The sequence below is a fragment of the Vombatus ursinus genome, unplaced genomic scaffold, assembly GCF_900497805.2.
Source record: "Vombatus ursinus unplaced genomic scaffold, bare-nosed wombat genome assembly UNPS02014811.1, whole genome shotgun sequence".
NCBI classification, from domain to species: Eukaryota; Metazoa; Chordata; class Mammalia; order Diprotodontia; family Vombatidae; genus Vombatus; species Vombatus ursinus.
Genome location: NW_020954589.1, coordinates 17,066,772 through 17,092,404, shown reverse-complemented (window position 1 = coordinate 17,092,404; position 25,633 = coordinate 17,066,772). Strand labels below are relative to the sequence as shown.

General features: G+C 44.0%; 1 protein-coding gene across 1 annotated transcript; it reads left to right on the top strand.

The window, feature by feature from the left end:
- The first annotated feature begins 1,313 nt into the window (after positions 1-1,313).
- On the top strand, positions 1,314-24,095 carry KCNK17 (potassium two pore domain channel subfamily K member 17). Its single transcript, XM_027876641.1, has 5 exons — positions 1,314-1,774; positions 4,763-4,877; positions 15,642-15,802; positions 16,372-16,546; positions 23,284-24,095. The coding sequence occupies exons 1-5, from the start codon at positions 1,484-1,486 to the stop codon at positions 23,487-23,489; spliced, it is 948 nt and encodes a 315-aa protein (XP_027732442.1). The 5' UTR covers positions 1,314-1,483; the 3' UTR covers positions 23,490-24,095.
- Positions 24,096-25,633: the final 1,538 nt, after the last annotated feature.

Here is a 25,633-nt window from a genome sequence, read left to right as displayed (position 1 = left end):
TCTAAAGTTTGCTTTCCCATGAACAGGATGGGGAGATGTTCTGTGGATAAGGGAACAATGTGATCCCAAGCCTGGGTTAGGAGTCAGTTTGCCTGAAGGGTAGAGGGATGGACAAGACCAAGGGTCACCAAATATTGCTCTGCTCTCCCCCAAAGGCCTGCTGGTAAACAGAGAACAGTAAACAGAGAGGGGCAGCATGTGGGTGCCCCTTATCTTGCCATTTCTAATGCCGTAGGCAGATGAGACATGCTGCCTACACCTCTATCCCTTTTAACAGTGTGTCTTCAGGAGGGCAGTGTCTTCCCACCAGCCTCCCATCCCTCAGCAAATGTCCAACTAATCTCACAGCTATTAGCATAAAAGAGGTGGGGGGGAGGGCTGGAACAAGAGCATAATCTCATCTTTACCCATTAAAGAAGAGGAAGTAATCTGGTACATAAGAGGTGACAAAATGACAAAAAGAACTTTAGGAAGAAGAAGGGTAAGAGATCCCAGAATGGGAGAGGGAGGTATCAGACTGGAAAAATAAAGGATGGGCTTCCGCCATCCACACAGCCTTAATGGCTGGTAGAAAACTAGGTGTAACATTTGGAAGCAGGGGGTAGGCTGAAATGACCTACAGTGGTCCCTTATTGACTGAAAAGTCTCAGTCTGGGCAACTTCCTCAGTTTCCCTCAGGTTCTAATAATGATCCTCACTCCGTGCCTAATGCTCTGGTAGTGGGGATGGAAGCCCCCGAAAACGGGTTGGTAGGATCCAAAAAGGCCATTTAGATAGCACAGGTTCAGAGTCTAAAAGTAAGTTATGGACCTAGGTAAATAAACTTGGCCTCTCTTTTTCTTCCTATGTAAAGTTTCTGTGGGCTTTGACTGCATTTTGTCGCCTGAGGTAATAGGAACTCTGAGTCCTCCCACTAGTCTCTCCCCAGCTCTTCTCCCTCCCTCCTCTACTCCTCTAGTCCTCTTACTCTGATCTTTTTAATTCTTGCCCTTCTCCCTCCCTCCTCCTGTGTTGCCTTCTTCTTTTTCCAGCTTTTTCCCATTCTCTGGGGACTTCAATCTGATCACACAGGCTGCTTATTCTGCACTGGGACTGGGGGGGGGGGGGGGGGGGGGGGGGTAAAAGGGGCGGGGGGGGGCCGTAGGGGGCATGGGGGGCATCTTCCTTGCATGCAAGGCGGGGCGAGATGCCAGGGGCTCCGTATTCTCTTGGGGGCTGGGGATTGGATCCTTGTTCGGGGTGGGGCGCTGGAACCAGCTCATATTCCCCTTGGAAGCCCAGGACCCCGACAGAACAAAACTGCAGGCACTTTCTAGGCAGGTAACTGGCTAGTCTACCCGGAGCCCCTTCCCTTCCCTGCTCCAGCTCCTGACCGCTCCTAGAATTGAGTCCATCCCTCTCCCCTGGCCTTCCAGGGTAAACACCACCCCAGACCCTTCCCTCCCTTTTCCCCGGCCTAAATCCAGGAGGATTCTACCCAAGCATGTTAGGACAGCGAGACCAGGCTGTCCCCGAGTCCGTGAAGAAGGTTGGAGCCGTGCAAAAGTCGAGGGTCAGGGAGCGTGCGCCGGACTGGGGGCGGCGCTGCGTGCTGCCAGGGACACCACTGCTCCTGTGCTGCTACCTGGCTTACCTGGCATTGGGCACGAGCGTGTTCCAGGCGCTGGAGAGCGGCAGCACACCGGTCTCCGAGGAGGCGCCCCAGCAAGCAAAGTGGGCGCTCCTTCACAACTACACGTGTCTGGACAGCGCGGCGCTGGACTCGTTAATCCGGGTCAGGCTGGACTATTTCTCTGGGTTACTGGGGCGAGGGGCGGGGATGAAGGAAGGGCTAGAAGCTGGGGATTTTAGGAGGGACCGGTCCTAAGTGAGTAGGGGGAGCCGAGGAAAGCCGGGAGCTAGAGCTCCTCCTCAGAGGGGCCGACAGGAGGTAGACTAGGGCGGACAGGGCTGGGAATGTTTCGGTTGAAGAGTAAATCTATTAAGGGTGGGTTACCAGTAGGTTGTGGAGTGTAGAATAGGAGGGAGTGTCTTGGCTGTGAGAAAAAGTGGGACCAGTTCATCTGGGGTTGGCGGGTGTTGGGGCACACTACACCCCACCCCCAGCTCTTCCCCTTTCCGCCCGCCCTGTGTTCCTGCCCCAGGTGCAGCATTTTGTTCAGACCCCACCCCCACCCCCTGGGTCCGCTTGGTGCTAATCCCCTAGTTGGATTCCGTGGTGTCACCAATGTGAGAATAAATAGAGGAGAGAGGGTCCGGGAGAGTGGCCTGGGTATCATGGGCTCCGAGTCCTCAAGACCCCAATTCCAAGACCCAGCTTTCTATTGCAAACTTATCCTGGAACTTTGAATAAGTCTGAGTCTTAGTTTCCTCATTTATAAAATGAAGGTTTTGGACCAGATGGCTTCTAAAGTTCTTCCAACATTAGTCTGAGATGGTATGAAGTGAATCGGGGAGTGCAAGGCCTGGGAGGGGAGGGAAAGGACCCCACCCTTTATGAGTTGATAAGCGCAATTCTACAAGATATTGAGTTTAGGAGAACTCTGCCAGCCAGAAACTCACTACCACCATTGCCACCCCCAAGCGTCAAAGACCTCACCTTTATTGGCAACTAATCCTTCACCTATCTGTCCGTCCCCTAGCAAAGGTCAGGAGATTAGAAATTCGAATGAAACAACCTCCCAAATACTGGATTTCAAAAAATCCAGCACTTGTCCTCTCAAGTATGTAGATCCATCTCTTTGTTCCATCACATCCCACCTCATCCCATCCCAGGAAGCTGGACACAACCCCAAGAAACCAGGTGGAGCCAAGAGTCCGTGGGCTCAGCAAAGGGCTGATTTTTCACCCAACAAAAGCAAAGCCAAAAAGATCCTCCTCCTCTCTGTTGATTTCAAAAGGTCAGCGGCTGTGTCCGTCCCTGTCTGTACTCCTCCACTGCCAGCCTGTCTCCTCCTCCCCTCCCCTCCAAGTCCTAGAACTATTCTCTGGGCTGTTACTCTGGAAGTTCCCCACTGCTTCACTCTATAGAGGGAGGAAGGGCTCCATGTTACTCTTGACTGGAACAACTACATTAATAATTTCAGTAAGAGAAACACCATTGTTCCAGTGGGTTGGAAGGGGAAAAAGAAAAATGAGGAAGAGGCCCTGTAGTAAGGGATCCTTCACTCTAATGGGAGAAATGTAGTACCTGAATGAATGAATGAATAGCATTTATTAAGGACTGTGTGCTGGGGAATACAAATAGAAATTTGAGACAGTTCCTGCCTTCAAGGAGCTTATATTCTAATAGGGAAGTCAACACATAAGAAAGTGGACAGGAAAGTGTATTTTCATCTAGTAAGTCATAAGGATGGTGAGTGTAGCCATGTGTATCAATTGACAGGAGATTTCCAGAAGTGAGTCAGCAAGCATTTATTAAGCATTTTTTATGTGCCTAGCACTGTGCTAAGTGCTGGGGGGACAAAGAAAGGCAAAAACAGTCCCTGCCCTCAAGGAGCTCACACTCTAATGGAGAAGGCAACACAAGACATATACAGATAGAGGGGATGTCATTTCAGAGGGGGAGGCACGGGGGGCTGGGGGGGGGGGGGAGCAGTCAGGAAAAGTCTCCAGCAGAATGTGGGTTTGAGTCTTGAAGGAAACCAGGGAAACTCAGAATTGGATATGAAAGCGCAAATCATCATAGGCTTGTGTGCCAGCCAAGGATGCATTGTAGCCAGCTCCTACCACTCCCTGGGATCATTAAACTTTTAGTGTGAGCATTTACACCTTGGAAATGGGCAGACATTACAGTTCTGAGTTTGATTTATAGTTTTGTCGATCGCCTAAACTTGGAAAGTGATGGAGAAAATGTTAGCAATGCAGATTAAACTTAAAAGTGTGTTATGCTTTTCTGAAAGCCACTGCAAAGCCTTGGAGATGGGTAGGTGTTCTAGAACTGTGAGTAAAACTGTGTAGCTGGATCAGAGAGAATGGAGACTGGATCTTAGCAAGGACCCAGGCTTGGAAAGCCAAATAGAGCATTTTATATTCTGGGGGCATTAGGAACTGGTAGAGTTCTTGGGGGGCGGGGACAACCAGGAAGGAGGGTAGTATGGCCAGATCTGCATTTTAGAAAAATAAAAGGCAGTTGGATAGCTGAGTGGAGAGAAGTGAGACAGGGAGATGAGTTAAAAGGCTATTACAATGGTCCAGCCAAGAGACAATGAGAGACAACTAGCATTGGGGTTGTGTGAGTGAAGAGAAAAGTGGGTATTTAGTAGAGATGTTGTGAAGGTAAACACGGAAGTTCAGAACAGAGGGGTTTGGGGAAGGGAAGACAATGAATTAACAAGTTCTGTTTTTAACATAATGGGTTTTGAGATGCTACATATTGAGTTGCAGACATACTGAGTTTTGAGATCCAGTTACATTATAATAGTGTTGATTCAATTACACCTCCCAGAGCAAGGAGAGAGGGGAGGGGAAGGCAGAGAAGAGGAGGAGGAGAGAGACAGAGACAGGCAGAGACAGACAGAGAATAGCATAGAAGAGGGTGCCCCCATAGACAGACAGGATAGATGGCAAGAAGTTGGCCAGTATGGGTTGCTGGATAGAATTGTTCAGAGGATAGCTGGAGATAGTGGCCATGCAGGTTAGTGTGTGTACTCACCCAACCATCTAGAATAGGAGTTCCAAAACTGCATGCCCTAGGGTATGGTCTCAAAGAAGGTCCACCATGAATAAGTCCCTGAGATCACTGTGGCTGCTGTCCCTACAGGCCATCATCTGGGAACACAGGAGAGGAGTCATCTTCCCCAGCAACACTACCAGCATGGGCCGATGGGAACTAGCAGGCTCCTTCTTCTTCTCTGTTTCCACCATCACAACCATTGGTAGGGACCTGGGACCTGGGACCTGGGACAAGGGGTAAAGGGGAGGAAATTTCTTCTTAGAGGCCACTAGGTGTCTCACTGCTTGGAGCTTAAATCTTGCCTCATGTACTAGCTATATGACCCTGGACAAATCATTTCATTGCTGCCTGCCTCCAGTTTCCTCAACTGTAATATGTGGATAAGAATAAAATCTAAATCACAGGGTTGTTGTGAGGATCAAATAAGATCATGTTTGTAAAGTGCTTTATGCACTATATAATTTTGAAATCCTTTAAGCTATATAAATGATAACCATTATTATTTCCCCAGATGGTAGGGAAGAGGGTCTCTAATGCTACCCCATCATTTAGGCTTTCTAAGGCATTTCAGGGATAGGGTTGGGAGATACAATTCCCCCCAAAGGGCCTCTACATTGGGGAAAATGCCTTCCTCTCTCTAGCATCATTTGGAAATGCAATACACAGTCAGGGTTTCATTTCAAGGACTGTCTAGGAGCTTGGGGAAAGTTGTAGAGCTGTGTGTTAGGACATACTGAATCTTTCCTTAAAATCTTTGATATGGCAAAGAACTTTTGAAGTCACAGTTTATAGAGGAGGAAAGTTGATGCCCAAAGAGGGAAAAGGACTTGCCCAGGATCACACAGGTAAACTTGACTGACAGATTTCGGCCCAGGTCACCCAACAAGTCTGATACTCACCATCCCTCACTGTAGAGGCAGGTATCATCATTCTCCCTGTTGTGTAATCCAAAAGCACCCCCTTTCACTTTAGCCCTGTCCCTGGTGGAGAGCTAAGGAATAATTTCTCTGTAGATGTGAAACTGGGTGAGGTTGGGACAGCCAGTCATTTGCCTCAGTACCTTCTCCTACACCTGTACGGGACAGACATCTCATGGTGTCTGATGGCCCCTTCTTTCAGCTTTGTACCATACTGGCCACCAGGTGGCAGTGTAAAACCATCAGTCAGCTCTCTGCCTAGAAGTGGTTTTTGAGTGGGATAGTGTCTAGTTTCTAGTTTCGGAGGGCAGAGCTGGGTTAGGGAGGTTTGCAGGGTTAAGTGGAAGGGCGGAGAGGACAGTGTTAGTGTCCAGCCATACTTCTCTCTTTTCTGGCTTCTGAGGTCTGGCTGAACTTGACCTCATCCCTTACCCCCACCCCCCAACTAGTTTCTCTAACTGTCTCTGTTCCAGAGGATAGGATTGCTTTTCTTGGTATCCCCAGAACCTAGCCCATAGTAAACACTTAATAATTTCTTTTTACTGACTCCCTGGAATTAAGAAGAAATAGCCTCACAGAATGAGCTGTCTATTTAATTAGGAACTAAAATCATTAATTCTTAGAATCATAAATCTAAGGATTAGAAGATTAAATCAAGAAATCATCATCATCTTAAGTACCCTCCCTTTGGGCAAATATGCTTAAAATAGAGAGAGCAAGGAAGGGAAGAAAGGAAGGTCTAGTGTAATAAGCCAGCCAATAAGCATTTATTAAGCACTAACTATATGCCAAGCACTGTGCTAAGCAGTGATGTTTCTGGTCAAAGTCCCTTGGAGGTATCATGGAATCTCAGGCTTGAAAGGAATTCCAGAAACCAGCTAGTCCAACCAACAACAGGACAAAGTTATCTTCTATAACATACCTAACAAATAGCCATCCAGCCTCTGCTTAAATGCATCCAGTGTTGGGCAGTTCACCACTCTGTAAAGCCATCTATTCTGTTTGGAGTCAATTCTAATTGTCAGGCAGCTCTTCCTTACACTGAGCCAAAATCTGCCCCCCTATAACTTCCATGGTCTTTTCCTAGTCATGTCCTCTGTGACCAAGCAGGACAAGACTAATCCTTCTTCTAAACAACAGCCTTTCAAATATTTGAAGACAGCTGTTATCCCCACCCCACCCCCACCCCCAGTCTTCTTTTCTCCAAGTCATACATCCTCAGTTTCTTTAACCTTATCAGATGGCATGGCTATCAAGTCAACTCCATCCCGGTGGCTCTCTTCTGGACAGATTCCACCTTGTCAATACCCCTTCTAAAAAATGGCATCCAGAACTGAACACAATGCTCCAGGTCAGAGGGCAGCTGGGTAGCTTACTCACTCATTTTTGGATGCTATATTTCTATTAATGATACCTAAGATCAAATCAGGGGTTTCTGGCTACCACATCATTTTGAACTTGCAATTCACTAAAATACCTAGATCTTTTTTGCATGAATTGATTTCAAGCCAGAAAGGCAACCAAAGACTTGGTTTCCTGGGGGAAGGGGGAGAACCCAAGTCAGCCAACAAGCATTGCTTTCTGTGTAGAAAGAATACAGTGCTTTGTCTGTGTCAAGCACTGTGCTGAGGGGAGAGAGTATAAGAGAAAGTCAAGAAGTTCACAAATTGTAATTCCGAGATAAACACCTACAAGCATACAGAATTTATACAATGTAAATAGGTGGTAAAGGAGGATGAGGGACTGGGAAAGGTCTCTTGTGAAAGGTGAGATTTGAGATGAGAGTTGAAAGAAGCCAGGAAGAGGAGGTGAGAAGGGAGGGCAGAGCTTCTCTTGAATACCTCTGCCTTCCCTGGGACACAGCTCCTAGGGTCCTGCCATTGTGGTACCACAAAGGGCTCCCCCTTTTCTCTCTGTCCTCCCTCCCTAAATCTCCTGTTCTTGAGATCAAACTGTCCCCTACATCACTGCTGTGTATCCCACAAATGACTTTGCCCCTAGCATAAGATTTCGTAATGGCTACTCAATTTCTAACCACATCTCCTGCATCCTTTAGTTGTAGATTTGATTATTTGAATTGAGTGCAATACTTTACATTATTCCTATTAAATTTCATCATCCACTTTTAGCCTCATTTCATCCTGTTGAAATCTTTTTGTATCCTAATTCCATCATCAATGTATAAACTATCCCTATTAGTCATCCACAGATTTAATAAGCAAGCCATCTATGTCTTTAGTCAGTCATTGATAAGAGAATACAGAAGACAGTTGTGTGTTATTCCTCTAAATACCTCCCTCCAAGAGATATGATCCACTCATCAGCACTCAACTCATTAGGTTGGGTCAGTCAAGAGTTCGAAACCCACATAACTGTACTTGTTCTGTCATTCAATCTCTCTCTTTCCTTCATGTCCACAAAGATATTTCAAGTCAAATGCTTTGCAGAAATCTTCATATATACACATTCTTGGCATCCCCCACCCCAATCTCTGTCAAGAAATCCCCTGTAATGTAATTGTCCTAGCTCATGGTCCTGCCCGTGAAGTCACAGAAGATCATATAAGTTAGCTGAGGAACTAAAGTAGCTCAAGGCAAGAGGTAGCTGATTTGCTAGATCTAGCTGCACCAAGCGCCCATTGCTGGCCAACAGACCAGGAATGGACAGTCCATAGCAGTGAGAAAGAGAGAAATGGTTGGAGAGGCTGATGGCACAGTAGGAGTCAGCGTCATCACCCTTATAAGATCAGAGGGTCATAGATTTAGAGCCAGAAAGTAGGATCTAAATAATAACTTCTGAGGTCATTCGAGTTCAGCCCTTAATTTTATTGAAGGGCAGAACTAAGGCCAAGAGGTCAAGTGAATTGCTCAGTCATACAGGTAGTAAATGGCAGAGTCTGAATTCAATCTCAGGTCTTCTGAGTCTTTCCCCAGCACCAGAAAGAGGCCCTAACAGATCATGTCCAGCCATCCTCCTTATTCAGGCCTAGGCCAACAGACCTTGAATTTTGTGTTTTGTTAAGAAGCCATATTTGTGTCCAAAGCACAAAGGAAAGGGGCTGGAGAGTTAGGAAGGGGCACAAAAACACCCAAGATGTAGGTGGACTTTTTGTCTTCTCAAATTGAGACCACCCCCAGATTCAAGTGTGGTTTTCCAAAATTCAGAATGTCATGGTCCTGGCCATCCTTCTGAACTATTGGTCCCATCTTGGAACCCTCAACACTACTCCCTCAACCACCCAAGGAAGCTCAGAATATTTGAGCTTAGCTTGAAAGATGAGAAGGGCCAAGAGAACAGGGAGGTGAGACAACACAATGCAATATAATCAATACAATATTTCATTCCTAGCCCCCTGAATTTACAATGGGTGATGCACAGAACAATAAAATGTCGTCACCTCCCTTAGAGGATTACTGTCTAAATGGGGAAAATTGACATACACAGACTAACTCCAGAACATCTTTAAGGCAATACTTCATAAAATGTTTAACCATGATGCAAACTGTATATGTAAGCACTAAGGAGACAGCAATGGAAAGGTCTTAGTGGAGGTTTAGTCAAGGAAGACTTCTTGGAGGAAGTGAGACAAGTATATAAAAGATAATGGGCTGGCAAGTAGCATGAGCCGTGGTGTGATACAGTACAGCCTGTGAAGGGAAACCAGGCTGTGTCAGTTGCGGGGAGAAAATGGGTAAAACCAGATATCAAAAGGCAGCCAGATGTGACCCACCTGGCCCCTGGGCATGGACCCACAGATTTTTATTCCCTACCTCCTTCCATTTACATAATCAGCCAGCCTACATGAACTAGTAAGGAAGGACTTTAGCACCCTACCCCCCAATACTCAGTATTGATTTGCAAAATTGCAAAACAAAACACAAAGAGACAAAGGAGGTCTCTGGTGGAGTGCCCAGTGAGATGTCCTTGGCTCTTTGCTATTGAATATCAGAAAAAGGCACCAATGATATGCTTACCAAATGTGTGGAAGCTTCAAAGCTAGGATGGTTAGCTAACAGATTGTATGACCCAGCCAAGGATTCAAAAAAAAAATCTAGATAATCCAGAACATTGAAACAAACCTAACAAGATGAGGGCAAACAGGGATCAATGTAAAGGCTTAGATCATTGCTCACTAAAAAATAATTTTTCTCAAGATAGGGGAGGAATAGATAGCAGGTCTGAAAAAAAGCCTGTGGGAAGCTAGGTGGCACAGCGGATAGAGTACCTGGCCTAGAGTCAGGAAGGCCTGAGTTCAAATGTGGCCTGAGATAATAGCTATGTGACCCTGGGCAAGTCACTTAACTTTGTTTGCCTCAGTTTTCTCATCTGTAAAATGAGCTAGAGAAGGAAATGGCAAACCACTACTCCAGTATCTTTGCCAACAAGACCCCCAGAAGGGGTCATGAAGAGTTGGACATGACTGAAAACGATTGCATGACAACTGAAAAAAATCTGAGGGTTTTAGTGAAAGCTCCACCTTCATCAAGAGAGGCCACCCCAAAAGCTAGTGTGATCTCAGTTTACATTAGGAGAAGCACAGCCCCAGAAAGAAGCAAGTGAGAGTCTCCCTGGACCCTTTCCTGCCCTAGTCAACCCACATCTGGGATATTATTTTCAGTTTGGGGTGCCAAAACATTGACAAGATGGAGAACATCTTGAAATGGGTTACTAGGACAAGGTAGGTGGGGATCACAGGGTTCAGCTTAGATTTAGTGCAGGAGTTCTTAAACTCCTTTGTGTCATAGACCCCTTTGCAGTCTGGGCTTGGAGCCAAGATCTAGGTTGGAATATCCCCTGAGAAACTTACTGGCTGTGGGACCCTAGACCTGTCACTAAACCTCTTTGGAGCCTCCATTTCCTCATCTGTAAAATAGGGATAATATTAGCACTTGCCTCGCAGGATTCTTGCGAAGCTCAAATGAGCTTCTTCTCAGAGTAATGTTTGTTGCCTACATTCCTAAATGAAGGGAATGCTAAATCTAAGTTAGAAGTTAAATTTTAAAAATTAAAATTCAAAAATTAGAAAATTTTAAAAAAAATTCCCTATTCAAGTTCTCAGACCTCCTGAGAGGTCTATCCAAACACCTCAAGATAAGCGTGCCTGCAAGAATGGGAAATAAAGTTGGAGAGGTAAAGTGGGACCAGGTCATTTAGGTCCTTTAATCCTAGACTAACGAATCTAGACTAATTCAGTCAGGAATCACTGAGTCTATTGAGCAAAGAAGTGACTGGGTCAGAGTGGTGCCCGAGGGAGGGTAGCCTGGCAACAGTGTGCAGAATGAGTTGGAGACTGAGAAATTGTTAGAAAGTTAGGTTAGGAAGATCTCGAGGCTACTGTGATATAAGGGAGAGGGAATTCAGCATTTAGAATTAAAAGAGCTAGATGTCAGTTCAGATGCTACTAGACCTTGAATTCTCTGAACCCCAATTTCATCATCGTGAAAGGCAGCATGCAGCCAAGATCTGGGCTGGAATATCCCCAGAGAAACTCACTACCTGTAGGACCCTAGGCATGTCACTAAACCTCCTTTGATCTATAAAATGAGGATAATAATGGCACCTGCCTCCTGGGGTTCTTGTGAGGATCAAATGAGAAAATGTATGTAAAGCATTGTACAGACATAAACAGCTGGCAACTAAAATACCAGCTGTTGTTATTGCATGTAAAAGAAAAACAATACTAACGCTGCCTACTTCAGGGGGTGGTTGTGAGGCTCAAAGCAGATAATGTCTATAAAATTGCTGTGAAAGTATAAAGTACTATTATTTTTCCTCCATTAAAGTCACCAGTTCTTACATCTTGGGTGACTTTGGGAAAATCACTTCACATTTTCGAGTCTCAGTTTCCTTATCTGTAAAATGAAAGGGTCCGACTGGATGACCATTAAAGCCCCTTTCATCTCTAAATCAGTGAAGCCAAGTCTTCCTATGATACCACATCATGGCTTGGAGTAAACACCAGGATTCTCAAAGGCTCTATTTCGAGGAGGCACCAGGGTGCCGTACAAAGACAACAAGTTAAAGCTCTCAACTCCACCACATAACTCACTATGTGACTATGGGCAAATCATTTGATCTCTCTGGCTTGTTTCCTTTTGTACGATTCCCTCCAGTTCCACATCCCTAATCCTATGACCAGTAGAAGGCAAGCCTTGGCAGGTCCTAGGAAGCTAGAAAGGGATGCTGCCCTGCTGACAGCCTGCTGCTGTCCAAGTTAGCTAAGGGCAAGGATGCTGGAGAGACCCCACAATGGGACACATTTCTTTGACCCCGGCTAGTGCTAAAGACACATCTGCAAAATGTGGAAAGGATTGAGCTCTGCATTGGTGCATTGAACACCTTCATAAATGAAACATATTATGAAGTATTCACTCAAGCCCTACTCCAATGTCTCCTCATTGGGGAGATAGGTGACTCAAGAGGATAGAGGGCCAGGCCTGGAGTCAAGAAGACCTAAGTTCAAATTTGGCCTCAAGACAATTACTAGGTGTGTGACTCTGGGCAAGTCATTTAACTTCACTTTCCTCGACTGTAAAATAGAGCTAATAATAGCACCTAATTCACACAGCAGTTGTGAGATAGAGCTAGTATTTGAAAATGAGACAATATTTGTAAAGATCTTAGTACCATGCCTGGCACATAGTAGGTGCTTAATAAATGCTTATTCTCTTGCCTTCTTCCTAATGGCACAAAGGCCACCAGGGTTTCTCACAGGCTATACCAGAGGAACGCAAGGTTCTACTGGCAGGTTCTACTATACCAAGCTGGAAAGCTACAGATACGGTGCTATCAAAGTGATCCTGTTTCCTCTCTGAGGATCAAACCAGCTACTTTCAAAGAGCTTCATCAACAGAGGGTTGGCCACAAAGTACACCGGAAATGTGGGAATGTCATTTTCATTGTTATCTTTTATATGAATTGGATGAGCAAAATCCTCTCCCCACCCCCATCCCCCCTACCAGTTCCCTTCCAACTGAGAGGCTGTGATTCAAGTCAAACTCAACAATATTTATCAGGCTCCGAATATGTAGCCTAGCCCAGTGGCTACAGAGCTAGGCTTGGAGTTGGGAAGGCCTCAATTTAAGTCCCTCCCCCTCCCCTGGCTTTGTGACCCAGGGTAAGCCCCTAACCTCAATGTCCTGGAAACTAAGACCAAAGTTTCAAAACAGCTGCAGATCTGTTTTCATTAGTAGAGGGAGTTTATTCATTTGGAATTCCCTTTACACATATCCAACCTATGTCAGTCAGTCAATGAGCATTTATCAAGTGCCTACTATGTGCTGGGCTCCGTGCTAAAAGCTGGGGATACAAAGAAAGACAAAAAACAGTCCCTATTTTTAAGGACATCACAGTCTAATGGACTTTCTGTTTTGTTAAGAAGCCATATTTGTAACTGAGGAATCAAAGATTGAGAATAGTTGGGAAGGAAAAGGAATGAAAAATGTGTTGCTGTTTTTCCTTTCTTATTTAAATTCATTTTTTTAACTAATGAAAATCAAATTTCTTCCCCTCCAACCTCCACCCCTCCCCTCACCACAACTGGGGGGAAAAAAAAGAAAAACAAAACAAACCCTTGGAAGAAATTGTGTGAATATGTGTATATATGTGTGTATGCATATATATTTATGATCATATGAATATATATGTATATGTGTATACATGCAAGTCAAGCAAAGCAAATTCCCCAGTTGGCTGTGTCCAGAAAATGTATGTATCATTTTTCACCTAAGTCCATCTCCTTTCTCTGTCAGGAGATAGGTCATTGCTATTTTTATTATCATCCTGTTCTACCATTTTTGAGGGGCTTCAGAGAAAAATACTCCTCGGACAAGTTGCTATACGGCTATTCTTTTTTAATATTTAAAGTTCTATGGACAGGTAGATAAAAGTAACAGCTGTTTGTAATTGAATAAAAAGTGTTGGGATGTAAGCTCTTCCTCTTTGGGATCAACAAAAGCATCTTCAGGACACCTCCAGTGGCAGACAAGACAAAGGGTTTGATGGATACCTCTCCCTGTTACCACATGTTTTTTATCTCCTCTGCTTGGTCTCTGTGTTTTGAAAGCTTTCCATTCCATGCAGCTTGGGCATTATGAGTGTTTGGTATGACAATAACCATTTTAGAAGTTGCTTTTCATTTTTTATGGGTCGATGTGATATCCAGGCAATTGTGGGCAAATAATTCAGTCTGTAATAATGGTCCAGTTCAAGTACATTTTATAGGCTGAGTCCTCCAGGATATTGTGAAGTCTATATTTGAAGTATGGGGATTTGTCATATGTGAGTCCATAAAAGATAGTGAGGTTCTGATGTATACATAATTCTAGTGAACAAGGCATGTTTTGTATTTAGTATTTAGTAGGTGGTAAATTTTTATAGCCTAAGGTGATGTGTTGCATAATTTTTTTTTATCATTTCCTTTGTATAATCTACATTGATCACTAAGTCTAAGTCCCTTAAGGTCCTCTAATTTCTGGTGGCAGTAACCTGGTCTGTAATTGCCATCATAAAGCTCCTCGATTTTCATCAACAAGTTCACATGACTCAGTCATGTATTATCATTATTGTTATTAAAATTACATTAGTTCATGTGTGAGGGAATGGGAGCCTGGACTAGGGCAGTGATGATTAGAATAAAGAGGAATCAATAGATATGAGAAACCTCTTGGAGATAATAGAATAAATTTATTTTAGCTGGGTGACTAGTAGAATTGACAGAGACAGGGAGCTTGTTTGATTTTAGATTTAGCCTTCTTTAGTAGATGGGTGGATAGATGGATGGATGGATGGATGGATGGATGAATGGATGGAGAACTTGAAGTGCTAATAGAACTCTTAAGTGGAAATAACGGTATAAATAGTTGCAGATAAAGAACTGAAGGTATGCATGTGAGCATCAAACTAGACTTGATGATGATTGCATGAAGAGAATGTAAAGAGAGAAAAGAGATGGCTCCCAGATGAGGATAGGAAGAGAAATAGGAGATAAAACAAGAAACAGAGAAAGATAGGTTAGAGAAGTAGGAGGGGAATCAAAGCAGTATAACAAGACTGGTAGAATAAGGAATAAGCAGGAAAGGGGAGAAGATAAGATAACAGGTATAGGGTACAAGGACAATAGTGAGTAAAAATAAGATGTAGGGAAATTCACAAATAGTAATTATAACTTTGATGTATAGAATGATTTTATATACACACACATACATATATACACATATTTGTGTATATATATATATATATATACACACACACACATATTTGTGTCTCACGGTAGCCATCTCTAGAGTGGAGAGGGGAGGAGGAACAAAAGGAAATTTATATGATAACTTTATTATATATTTTAAAAGAATAGCAAGCATAATAGATTTGTGTTTCATGTGTAATCATCTTTTTATTATACTATGTTATAGAAATGCTTATTTTATTCCATAAATTAAAAATTAAATAAATTAAACATTTTAAAAATAATACTGTGTTATAAAAGCCAAGAGAGGAGAGTATGCTGGAGTGGTCAACAAGATTGGATGCTACAGAGAGGTCAAGAAAGATGAGACATAAGAAAAGGAGGTCACCACTGACCTTAGACTGGAAAACAATTGCAATGAAATGGTGGGAGTAGATATCCAGCTGCTCTAGGGAGAAAGGGGCCGGGAAAGGAAAGAGAGAGGAATAAAGGAATAAAAGGGAAGCTGAAACTCTTTAGATGAATGGGACCTTCCTAAGGTCATGAGGTTCATTTAGAATTGCTCTTCCCTGTCCCTTTCTGCATGGCCAAGGAGGAATTGGGCAGAGCCCTCAGCTAGTGGCTGTCCTGTACCATTCCATCTTCATCTTCTCCAATGGAATATATGGTGAAGGAAGGGAGAAGATAATACTCTCCCTTCTTTTCCCCCATTTTCTTTGATCTATCCCTTTCTCCACATTTTCTGGGCCTGGGAACCCTGAAAACAGAGAGGCAGGAGGGTCTAATAAGGTTTGGTCAAGGGGGTAGATTTGAGATTATCTCCTGCAGCTATCGCCTGTAATACCCACCTCCTGTTGTGCCCCAGGCTATGGGAACCTGAGCCCCCATACAATGGGTGCCCGCCTCTTCTGCATCTTCTTCGCCTTCCTGGGAATCCCTCTCAATCTTGTGCTGCTCAACAGGCTGGGACGCCTCATGCTCTCCTGGGTTCAACGTTGGGCCCAGTGGCTGGGTGGGGCCCAGAAGGTAAGAGAGATTGAAATGGGAAGAGAGGACTTGGAGGCATTGGCTAGGAGTCTGGGAGAAATGGGGCCAGGCTCCCTGCAGGAAACATGGGGGTCATTTCTGAGGATGGAGAATCCCTTGGGAGGCAGGGGATCTGGGGGGAACATCACTAAAGATAAGAGTCGCTCTTAAGGATCAGTGATAAGAATTAGGGATGGGAAAGGAAAGGTCGCTGCTTAAAATGGGGGAGTTATTGATTGGTTTGGAGGTCCTGCTGAGTTGAGGGATCACTTATGGAGATGGGGAAGGGCCTTTCTTGACTGATAAGGGAAAAAGTCAGAGACATGGGTGTGTCATGGGGAGTCAAGAGAAATGCTAGCTAGCTGCATGGAGGCCCAAGGCGTAAGGGTATATAGGTGATGGAGGAGAGGATGGGCTACTTCGGTCCCAAGTCACTGCTTCATGCCCCTGAGCTCATCCTGCCTCTACCTGGGGACTTCCCATTCATGTGATCCATCCCTTGCCCTGTTAGATCCACTCCCTCTCTCTCCAGACATGCCCCATGGTTTCTTCTCTGTATCCTCTTACAGGACCAGAACAGAGCCCGGTGGTTTGTTGGTTCATGTGCCTTCCTCTCTGGCCTCCTACTCTTTTTCCTGTTGCCTCCACTTCTCTTCACCCACATGGAAGGCTGGAGCTACGAAGAGGGATTCTACTACTCCTTCATCACCCTCAGCACTGTGGGTTTTGGTGACTATGTGATAGGTGAGAAGCTGGGAGGAAGAGGCAAGAAGACTTCCATGGGTCATCACAGCCATCCCCCTGCCTTCGGGCTAGACTGTCTCTCCATCCTTCCTTTCCTAGAGATCCCAAGGGTAGATGATACCTTATCTCTGATGGTCCTTACCTGAGACCCTCACACCACAGTTAGCCACTCTGCTTCCTAGCTATGGCTTTGGGAGCCTTCCTTTCCTCCTCTATAAAATCAGGGAGGACCTCTATGGTCTTTTCTAGCTCCAAATCCTGTCAACCTATGATCCTAAAGTGCTTAGCACAGTGCCTGAAACATGGTAGGTGCTTTATAAATGCTTATTCCCCTGTCCTTCCTTGCTATGGACCTAAATCCAGCACTAGAATTAGGGATAGACAAGGGAGGCAGCTACCTAGCACTCGGCCCACCAGGATGCACCAAGAAGGACATTTTTTAGCCCTGCTATGTATTGATACTTGTAAAGAGCTCTCAAATTCCACTCTTGCTTTTTGTTTTTTGTTTTTTGTTTTTTGGGGTTGTTTTTTTTTAGGCGATTGGGGTTAAGTGACTTGCCCAGGGTCACACAGCTTGTAAGTGTCAAGTGTTTGGTCTGAGGCCGGATTTGAACTCGGGTCCTCCTGACTTCAGAGCCGGTGCTCTATCCCCTGCGCCACTTAGCTGCCCTCCTTATCAAATTCCACTCTTCATGGCACATTTTTTTAGGGAAGCCTCAAAACCTCCCAGCTGCTCAGCCACACACATTTTCAAGCACAAGAGGGCTCCATCTTCCAACCTTGCCCAAGGGTACACAAAAGCCTGGTCTTAATTTTTCCTAAATCCTTCCCATTAAGGTTTAACCCTTTTTTCCTTTGGTCGTCAGAGGAAAATGAGGATAGCTTGGTCCATACTCTCCAGCTCTTTGGTGAAAGGCACTAGAGACTGTGGGCAATTCAGTGAAGCTCCATCTTCCCTGCTGGAGAAACAGCTTAAAGTAAATGTCTGAGTGATGGGGCTAATAGTATTCTCATCAAAGAAAGTTGAGGGCTCAGGTTAGTGTTTCCTGGGTCACCCAAGAGGAAGAAGTCTCCAGGGACGTCTAGACCTCCTCCTCCAGGCCCGCCCCACCTCCACACACCATATTGGAATGCCCAGTCCTAGGAAGGTGGGGCAGGGGAGCCCAGTAGACCACACATCTGTCATTCCAGTCATAACTGAGCTTGTAAGAAGAGCCACGTTCCATGTAAAGTAAAATACATAGCTCTTTGAGGACAAAACAGGGGACTGGGTACTGACTAGCTAACACATAATTCCACTTCTTTTGGACTCATTTTTTTTGTCTATTAAATCAGAGAGGTAGACCAGCATTTTCCAAAATGGGTCCCACAGAACCCTATTGTCCAACAACCTGGGTGGGGGGTAGGGGTCTGTGAAAACATCTTCCTAGTCTTTTCTCTCTAAAATTTTAAGTACACTTTACAAAATATGTATTATAGCAGATTTACAGTAGGAAAATTGACATGTTGCTAGTCTTTTCCTCCTAAAATTTTAAGTATGTATTTTAAAAATATTGTGGCAATTTTTCCAGTAGGAAAATTGACATATTAATCCTTTCCCTCTAATATTTTAAGTCTCTATTAAAAGAATATTGTGGCAATTTTCCAGAAGGAAACTGATATGTTGCTAGCCTTTTCCCTCTAAAATTTTAAGTATATATTTAAAAAATATTGTGGCAATTTTCTAGCAGGAGAATTAGCTTATTCTCCTGTATTTTGCTACAAAATTCCCCCAGCCACACCATCTCAGTGATAAACTATGTCCTCAGGCTTCTCACACAATCAACAGCATCTATCAGTTCTATCAATATAGCTGAAACTCTAAAGTGTTCCCTGGTCAAATCAAATTATCTCTAAGGGTCCTTCTAGTTTGAAAAAAATTACCTGATTCTATGTTATATATGCAGTTAGTCAGGCAACAAATATTTATTAAGTACTTACTATATGCCTAACCATGTGTAGCTAGGTGGCACAGTGGATAAAGCTCTGGGTCTGGAGTCAGGAAGACTCATCTTCCTGAGTTCAAATCTGGCTTCAGATGCTTATTAGCTATGTGATCCTGGACAAGTCACTTCACCCTGTTTGCCTTGGTTTCCTCATTTGTAAAATGAGCTGGAGAAGGAAATTGCAAACCACTCTAGTATCTTTGCAGAAAAAAAAAATACTCACATGAGGTCATGAAGAGTCAGATACAACTAGGCTGAATGACAACCCTGTGCTATGGGATAGGGACACAAGGAGATCACAGTGCAATACAGGAGATAACACATAGATAAACCAGTCACATACAAGATACATGCAGAGTCGATCAGGGCTCTGGCTTGCCACCCACATTTAAATTTTCGGTGTAAGCATTTACTCCTCAGAAATTGGCAATGACTACAAATCAGGACTTGGTTTATTATTTTGTTGATTGCCTATGCTTAGTGCTAAGAATGCAAATTAAACTTACAAGTGTGGGCATACATTTTTTTTTCTGAAGAGCATGGTTTTTAAACATTTACCAGCACACCCTTGTTTTGCTCTATGTAAATGTTACTTGAGCTCAGCGGTTTAATAGAAGACTCAGGAAATCAAGTCATCACCAGACTGGAAGCCTAGTGACTGGAGAATGATGATGATGATGATGATAATGATGATGATGATGGTGTTGATGGGCATTTATGTAGCCCTTTGAGGTTTGCAAAGTGCTTTACATCCATTGGCTCATTTGAATCTCACAGCATCCCTGGAGTACGCTAAGATATGCAGATGATACTACTCTGATGGCAGAAAGTGAAGGGGAATTCAGAAGCCTCTTGATGAGGATGAAAGAGGAGAGTGTAAAAGCTGGCTTGAAACTTAACATCGAACAGCTAAGATCTTGGCAACTGGTCCCATCACTTCCTGGCAAATCAAAGGAAAAGAAATGGAAGCAGTGTCAGATTTTATATTCTTGGGCTCAAAGATCACTGCAGATGGAGACTGAAGACATGAAATTAAATGATGCTTGCTCCTTGGAAAGAAAGTTATGGCAAATCTGGACAACACACTACAAAGCAGAGACATCACCTTGCCATCAAAGGTCCATATAACCAAAGTTATGGTTTTTCCAATAGCAATGTATGGCTGGGAGAGCCAGATTGTAAGGTAAGCTGAGCACTGAAGAATCAACACTTCAGATTGTGTTGCTAGAGAAGACTTAAGAGTCCATTAGACATCAAAGAGATCATATCAGTCAATACTTAAATTAATTCAGACTATTCTTTGGAAGGTCAAATACCAAAACTGAAGCTTAAATGTTTTGGCCACATAATGAGACGACTGGGACTCATTGGAAAAGACCTTGATGTGGCAAACCACTCTAGTATCTTTGCGAAAAAAAAATGTTTGCAAAAAAAAATGATATTGGGAAAGATTGAAGGCAAAAGGAAAAAGGGGATGGCAGAGGATGAGATGGATGGATAGTGTCATGGAAAGAATTAGCATGAACTTGGAAAGATTTCAAGAGAAGATGAAAGAGGATAGAAGGGCCTAGCGTGCTATGGTCTATGGGGTCCCAAAGAGTCAGACACAACTGAACAACAACACTCAGAGGGAAAATGCTGGGGGAAGGGAGGGAGGGGAGTAGAAAAGCCTCCTCCAGAATCTAAGTTTTGAGTTGAGTCTTGAAGGAAGACAGGAAAACATACTAGCTATGTGCTTTTGCTGTTGTTGTTCAGTTGTGTCCAACTCTTCATGAGTTTTCTTGGATTTTCTCGGCAAACATACTGGAGTGGTTTGCCATTTCCTTCTCCAGTTCATTTTACAGAAGGGGAAACTGAGGCAAACAGGGTGAAGTGAGTTGCCCAGGGTCACACAGCTAATAGGTGTCTGAGGCGAGACTTGAACTCAAGAAGATAAGTCTCCCTGACTCCAAGCCCAACACTCATCTACTGTGCCACCTAGCTGCCCACTTTATGTGCTTTACATAAATATAAAAGCATCCTGTTAAGGAATATTAGAAGGAACAAATTAGATAATTCTTGGTGGTTCCTCACAACAGCCCTGTAAGGTAGGTGCTGTTATTATTCCTATTTTACAGAAGAGAAACCTGAGGCTGAATGACTTGCCCACACAGCTTATTAAGTGTCTAAGGCAGAATTCAAACTCATATCTTCCTGGCTCCAGTCAGAGGACTCTACTCCCTTTAGCTGTGCCAGTTAAGAGGCAGAGGTGAGAAGGGAGAGTGTTCGAGACCTGGGGGATAGCCCAGCCCACAGGCATGGAGTGATGCCTTAAGTTGTTGGGTTCGAGAAACAAGTAGGTTGGTGAAGCTGAATTAAGGAGTGCTGGATTGAGGAGGAGAAAGATGGGAAGGGCCCAGGTTGAGAAGGCCCTTGATTGCCAAACACAGTAATTTTCTATTTGATTCTGGAAGTAACTAGGAGCTACTAGAGTTCACTAAACAGGGTGGGGTGACACGGTCAGATCTGTGTTTTAGGAAAATCACTTTAGTGGTGGATGGATTAGAGTTGGGGCAAAAACAGGACTTTAATTCTTCCTTGTTTTATTTTGGTAATCCTGCAGGGAGCAGGATTTCAATTCAATTCAATAAGCACTTATTAAATGCCTACTGTGTACTACACTCTGTAAGCACAGGGGTACAAATAAGAAAAAAAAAGACAGTCCCTGCCCTCAAGGAGCTTACAATCTAATGGGGAAGAAGATACAGAAAGGAAGCTGAAAAGGTTGGGGGTGGGGGGTGGCCTACCAGGGTGTACCAGCCTTCAGGTTATAACTGGGAGTGAAGAAAGGGAGGGGGCGATTGAAACCAAGCTGAGCTGCTGATAGAAAATGCAGTTACCTGGAAAGTTCAGAAAGGAAGGCTTTGGAAGGAGTTTATTGTTCTACCCTCCTGCAGTTCAGCAGCTAAGTGGCACAGGACTAGACTTGGAATCAGAGACTCATCTTCCTGAGTTCAAATCCAGTCTCAGACATGTACTAGCTGTGTGACCCTGGGCAAGTCACTTCGCCCTGTTTGCCTCAGTTCCTCATCTGTAAAACGAGCTAGAGAAGCAAATAGCAAACCACTCCAGTATCTCTGCCGAGAAGACCCTACTCGGGGTCATGGAGAGTCAGACGGGACCAGAAAACTAACTTAAAACCAGCACTTCATAGGGGAGAGGAAACTGTGAAGGTGTTGAGTCTCAAAAACTGAGTCAATCTGCGAGGTGATAAGATAAGCTGAGGGTCAGCTTATCCTATAGAGTCATAATGTTCTGTGGAGTCTAAACCAATCTGAGCTGCTGATGGAAAATAGTTACCTGCTGTTATAACTCTTTTCCCCACATGGAGAAACTGAGGTCCACCTGCCAGAGATGATGATCCTCAGACCACAGCAGCAGCAGCAGGGTCATGGATAGAAGCCATCCTTACCCTGGCTTTCAGAGACTCTTTATCCCACAAACTGTGGTGGGGGTCAGTCCCCCTTGCCAGCCATCAGCTCCCCTCCAGCCCTGCCTCTCTTCCTCCAATTACATTTTCTATCCACTTAAGCCCTTTGCCAGCTGCCTGGTCCCCTGACATTTACGTTTGTGGCAGAAAAATGAAATAAGAGGACAGAAAAATACCTCCTTCCCCCCAGCTCCCCCCTTGCCTGCTGCTAGCTACAGAAAAATCTTGCTCACCACTGATCTCATTTTGGCTCCCAACTAAATCATGGCCCTGAGATTCGGTAATGTAATCAGCCCTAATCCAATCCCCACCACTGAGGCAGCAGGGCTACACCAGGAGGGGTACCAAGGCCAAGGAGAGGAAGAGAAGGCAGGAGGCAGGAGGCAGGAGGTGGGTTTCTTCCCATTTGCTTCCTTCAGTCAGGTACTTCCAGGTGCCCTAAATTAGTCGGAGGGATCGCATTCTTCCGATAAGGCAGGAGAAAGGAGAAGTAGCCCCAGACTCAAAATATCTCTGCCTCTCTTAGGGAAATTGGGGGAGGGGAAGACCCAAAAGAGAGGAAGAAAAGCATCAGAAAGGAAGGTTGAGGAAGAGGATTAGGGCTAGTTAGTGTTGGAAAGGGAAAGGAACCTGGCTTTTTTTTTTATTCATATCTGCTTAGTACTGTGCCTGTACATAGTACGTGCTTAAGGAATATTTATTGTATTGTGTTATAATATAGAAAGGTCTTTACCTTCCAGGAGCTCCCAGGCTGAATCTAACAAAGCAACAAACAAATGCAAAGGAATCTATTGAAAACATGCCATAAAATATGTTTTGCATGACTTCATACATATAATCAATATCATATTGCTAGCATTTTCAAGGGGTGAGGAAGGGGCAAGAGAGAGAGAACTTGAAACTCAGTTTTTTTAAATAAATGATAAAAAAAATTTTATATGTAATTGGGAAATATTTAATGAAAGAAATAAAAATATATTTTTAAAAAGAAAACACACCATCAGCAGATCACCTCAAAAAATAGGGATCCAAGGGGGAGAGGAAACTGGGGAAAGATAATAACAACCATTATTTATATTGCATTTTAAAGGTTTGCAAACCACTTTGCATATGTTATGTCATTTGATCCTCAGAACAATCCTAGAAGGTAAGTACTATTATTATCCCCATTTTATAGATGAGGAAACTGAGGCAGAGAGAGGTTATGTAACTTGCCCCAGGATCACATAGCTAGTAAGTTCCCAAGGCTGAGGCAATCTCTTGAGCTCCTTTCTTTTCCCCAGGGATGAATCCAGATCGGAGGTACCCAGTATGGTACAAGAATGTCGTGTCCATGTGGATCCTTTTCGGGATGGCTTGGGTGGCCCTAATCATCAATTTGGTCATCTCTGTGATGGAGTGTTCAACAGTCCTGTGCCCATGCAGCCAAGGATACCCACGCAGGACAGGGGATCCACTGACGATATCAAGCCCCACAGACCAAAAGTAATACCTGGAAACAGTGGTGGAAAGCCCACCTGTCATTGATAATGAATGGAGCAAGGTCTCCTAGGATTTAGATTGGAAGGAATTCTAGAGACGGTCTAATCCCTTATTTTACATAGGGGGAAACTGAGGCCCACAGAGGGGAACTGACTTGCCCTAGGTCTCACAAGAGTAGTAAGAAGCAAAGTCAGAATTGGAATTAGGACCCGGGTCTTCTGACTCACCCCCCCCATAACAGCTCCCTCACCATCACCACCTACCTACAAGATGACTCATTGAAGAGATCCTCAATGAACCGTGACCTGTGACCTCTTCCCCTTCCTCCCTGGCTTCCTGCCAGCCCAATCTCTTGTGTTAGCCGCTCCAGAAAAACATCCTTTCCATCACACACCACCCCCACCCCCACCACTTGCATCATAGCTCCATGTAACTCACACCCCAGAGAGTAAAAATCAGAGGCAGAAATGGAGGGTCAGAAAGAAAAACCCCACTATGTGGAATTTACCCATGAAGAAATAAATGTGTTTGTGTAAGAGAGATGCCAACTCCTCTCTGGCAGGGAGTCTAACTTCTGTCTTTGAATCCCCAGTGCCTATGAGAATGCCTTAAGATGTGCTTAATAAATCTTAAATTGAATTGAATACAAAGGGGGTGGTGTTTGCTTGCCCAGGATGTTAGAGGGCTTTGAGTCTGAGAAGACCAAGTGCAGTAAAGATGGATTCATGTTGTGTTGCTACTGCCAAAGGCAGCTTATCCTAGTGGACCAAGAGCTGCCCTCAAAGCCAGGAAGACCTGGGTTCAGGTCTCGCCTGTGATACATACTGGCTATGTGATACCAGACTAATTGCTTAACTTCTCCATGCTCTAGACCTGGGATGGGGAACCTGCAACCTCGAGACCTTCTAAGTCCTTGGGTGCGGCCTTTTGACTGAGTCCAAGTTTTACCAAACAAATCCTTTTATTAAGGGGATTTGTTATGTAAGTTTGGATTTTGTCCAATGGCTGAACCGGAGGACCTAGAGGGCCACATATAGCCTTGAGGCCACTGGTTTCCCACCCCTGCTCTAGACCAAGCCAGAGGTGTCAAACATGAAGTCCAGGAGGCACTTTGCAGAAACAGCACTCCAGAGAGTACAGCCAAAACCAGATTAAAATGTAAATGAGAAATATTTAACAAAATAAGGAGGAATATAAAAGAATATATATAATGTTCATATGTGGTTTTTTTTTAAAAACTAATCTACTGGGGCAGTTAGGGGGCACAGTGGATAAAGTGCCGGGCCAAGAGTCAGGAAGATTCATCTTCCTGAGTTCAAATCTGGCCTCAGACACTTCCTAGCTGTGTGACCCTGGGTAAGTCACTTCAACCTGTTTGTCTCAGTTTCCTCATCTGTAAAATGAGCTGGAGAAGGAAATGGCAAAACCACTCTAGTATCTTTGCTAAGAAAACCATGTATAGGGTCATGAAGAGTTTGACACACCTGAACAACAACAAAAATGAAAAATTAGTATGCTGCCTGCAGGGATCTTTATGTATAGTTTAGTGGTCCCATTTCTATTTGAGTTTGACACTACCATACTAGACAACTCTCTAAAACAGGGGTTCCCAACCTTATTTGTTTTATTAGACCTTGTTGCAAGTCTGGTGAAGCCTATAGACCCCTTTTCATAATAATGTTTTTAAATGCATGAAATAAAATACATGGCATTATAAAGGAAGCCAATTGTATTGCAAAATAGTTGTGAAAATATTTTAACAGTAAGTCCAGGAACCCTAGGTTAAAACCCCTGTCTGAGACTATAAACTGAGGAATTTCCTCATCCAAGCAGTTGCTTATGCTAGTGGAAGCACAAGAACATTCCCTATTTCTATCATCATTATTATTAAATGAGACAAAGGGGAGAAAATGCCAGGGAATGTGGATCATATCCTATATGCTTATTAAGGGACCAAAAATCATTTCCCTGGCTGAATGCTTTTTGACAACTCTAGGTAAGGCTGATGTATCTATAGAGTACATGCCTTCATCACTGGACCCTCATTCTCTCTGCCTGTCCACAGAGAGATCAGAAGAACTACAGAGCACAGCCGTAACTAGCAATTCTTTTCATTTTTCAAATGATGGGAGTAAGGAGGAGGGAGGAATG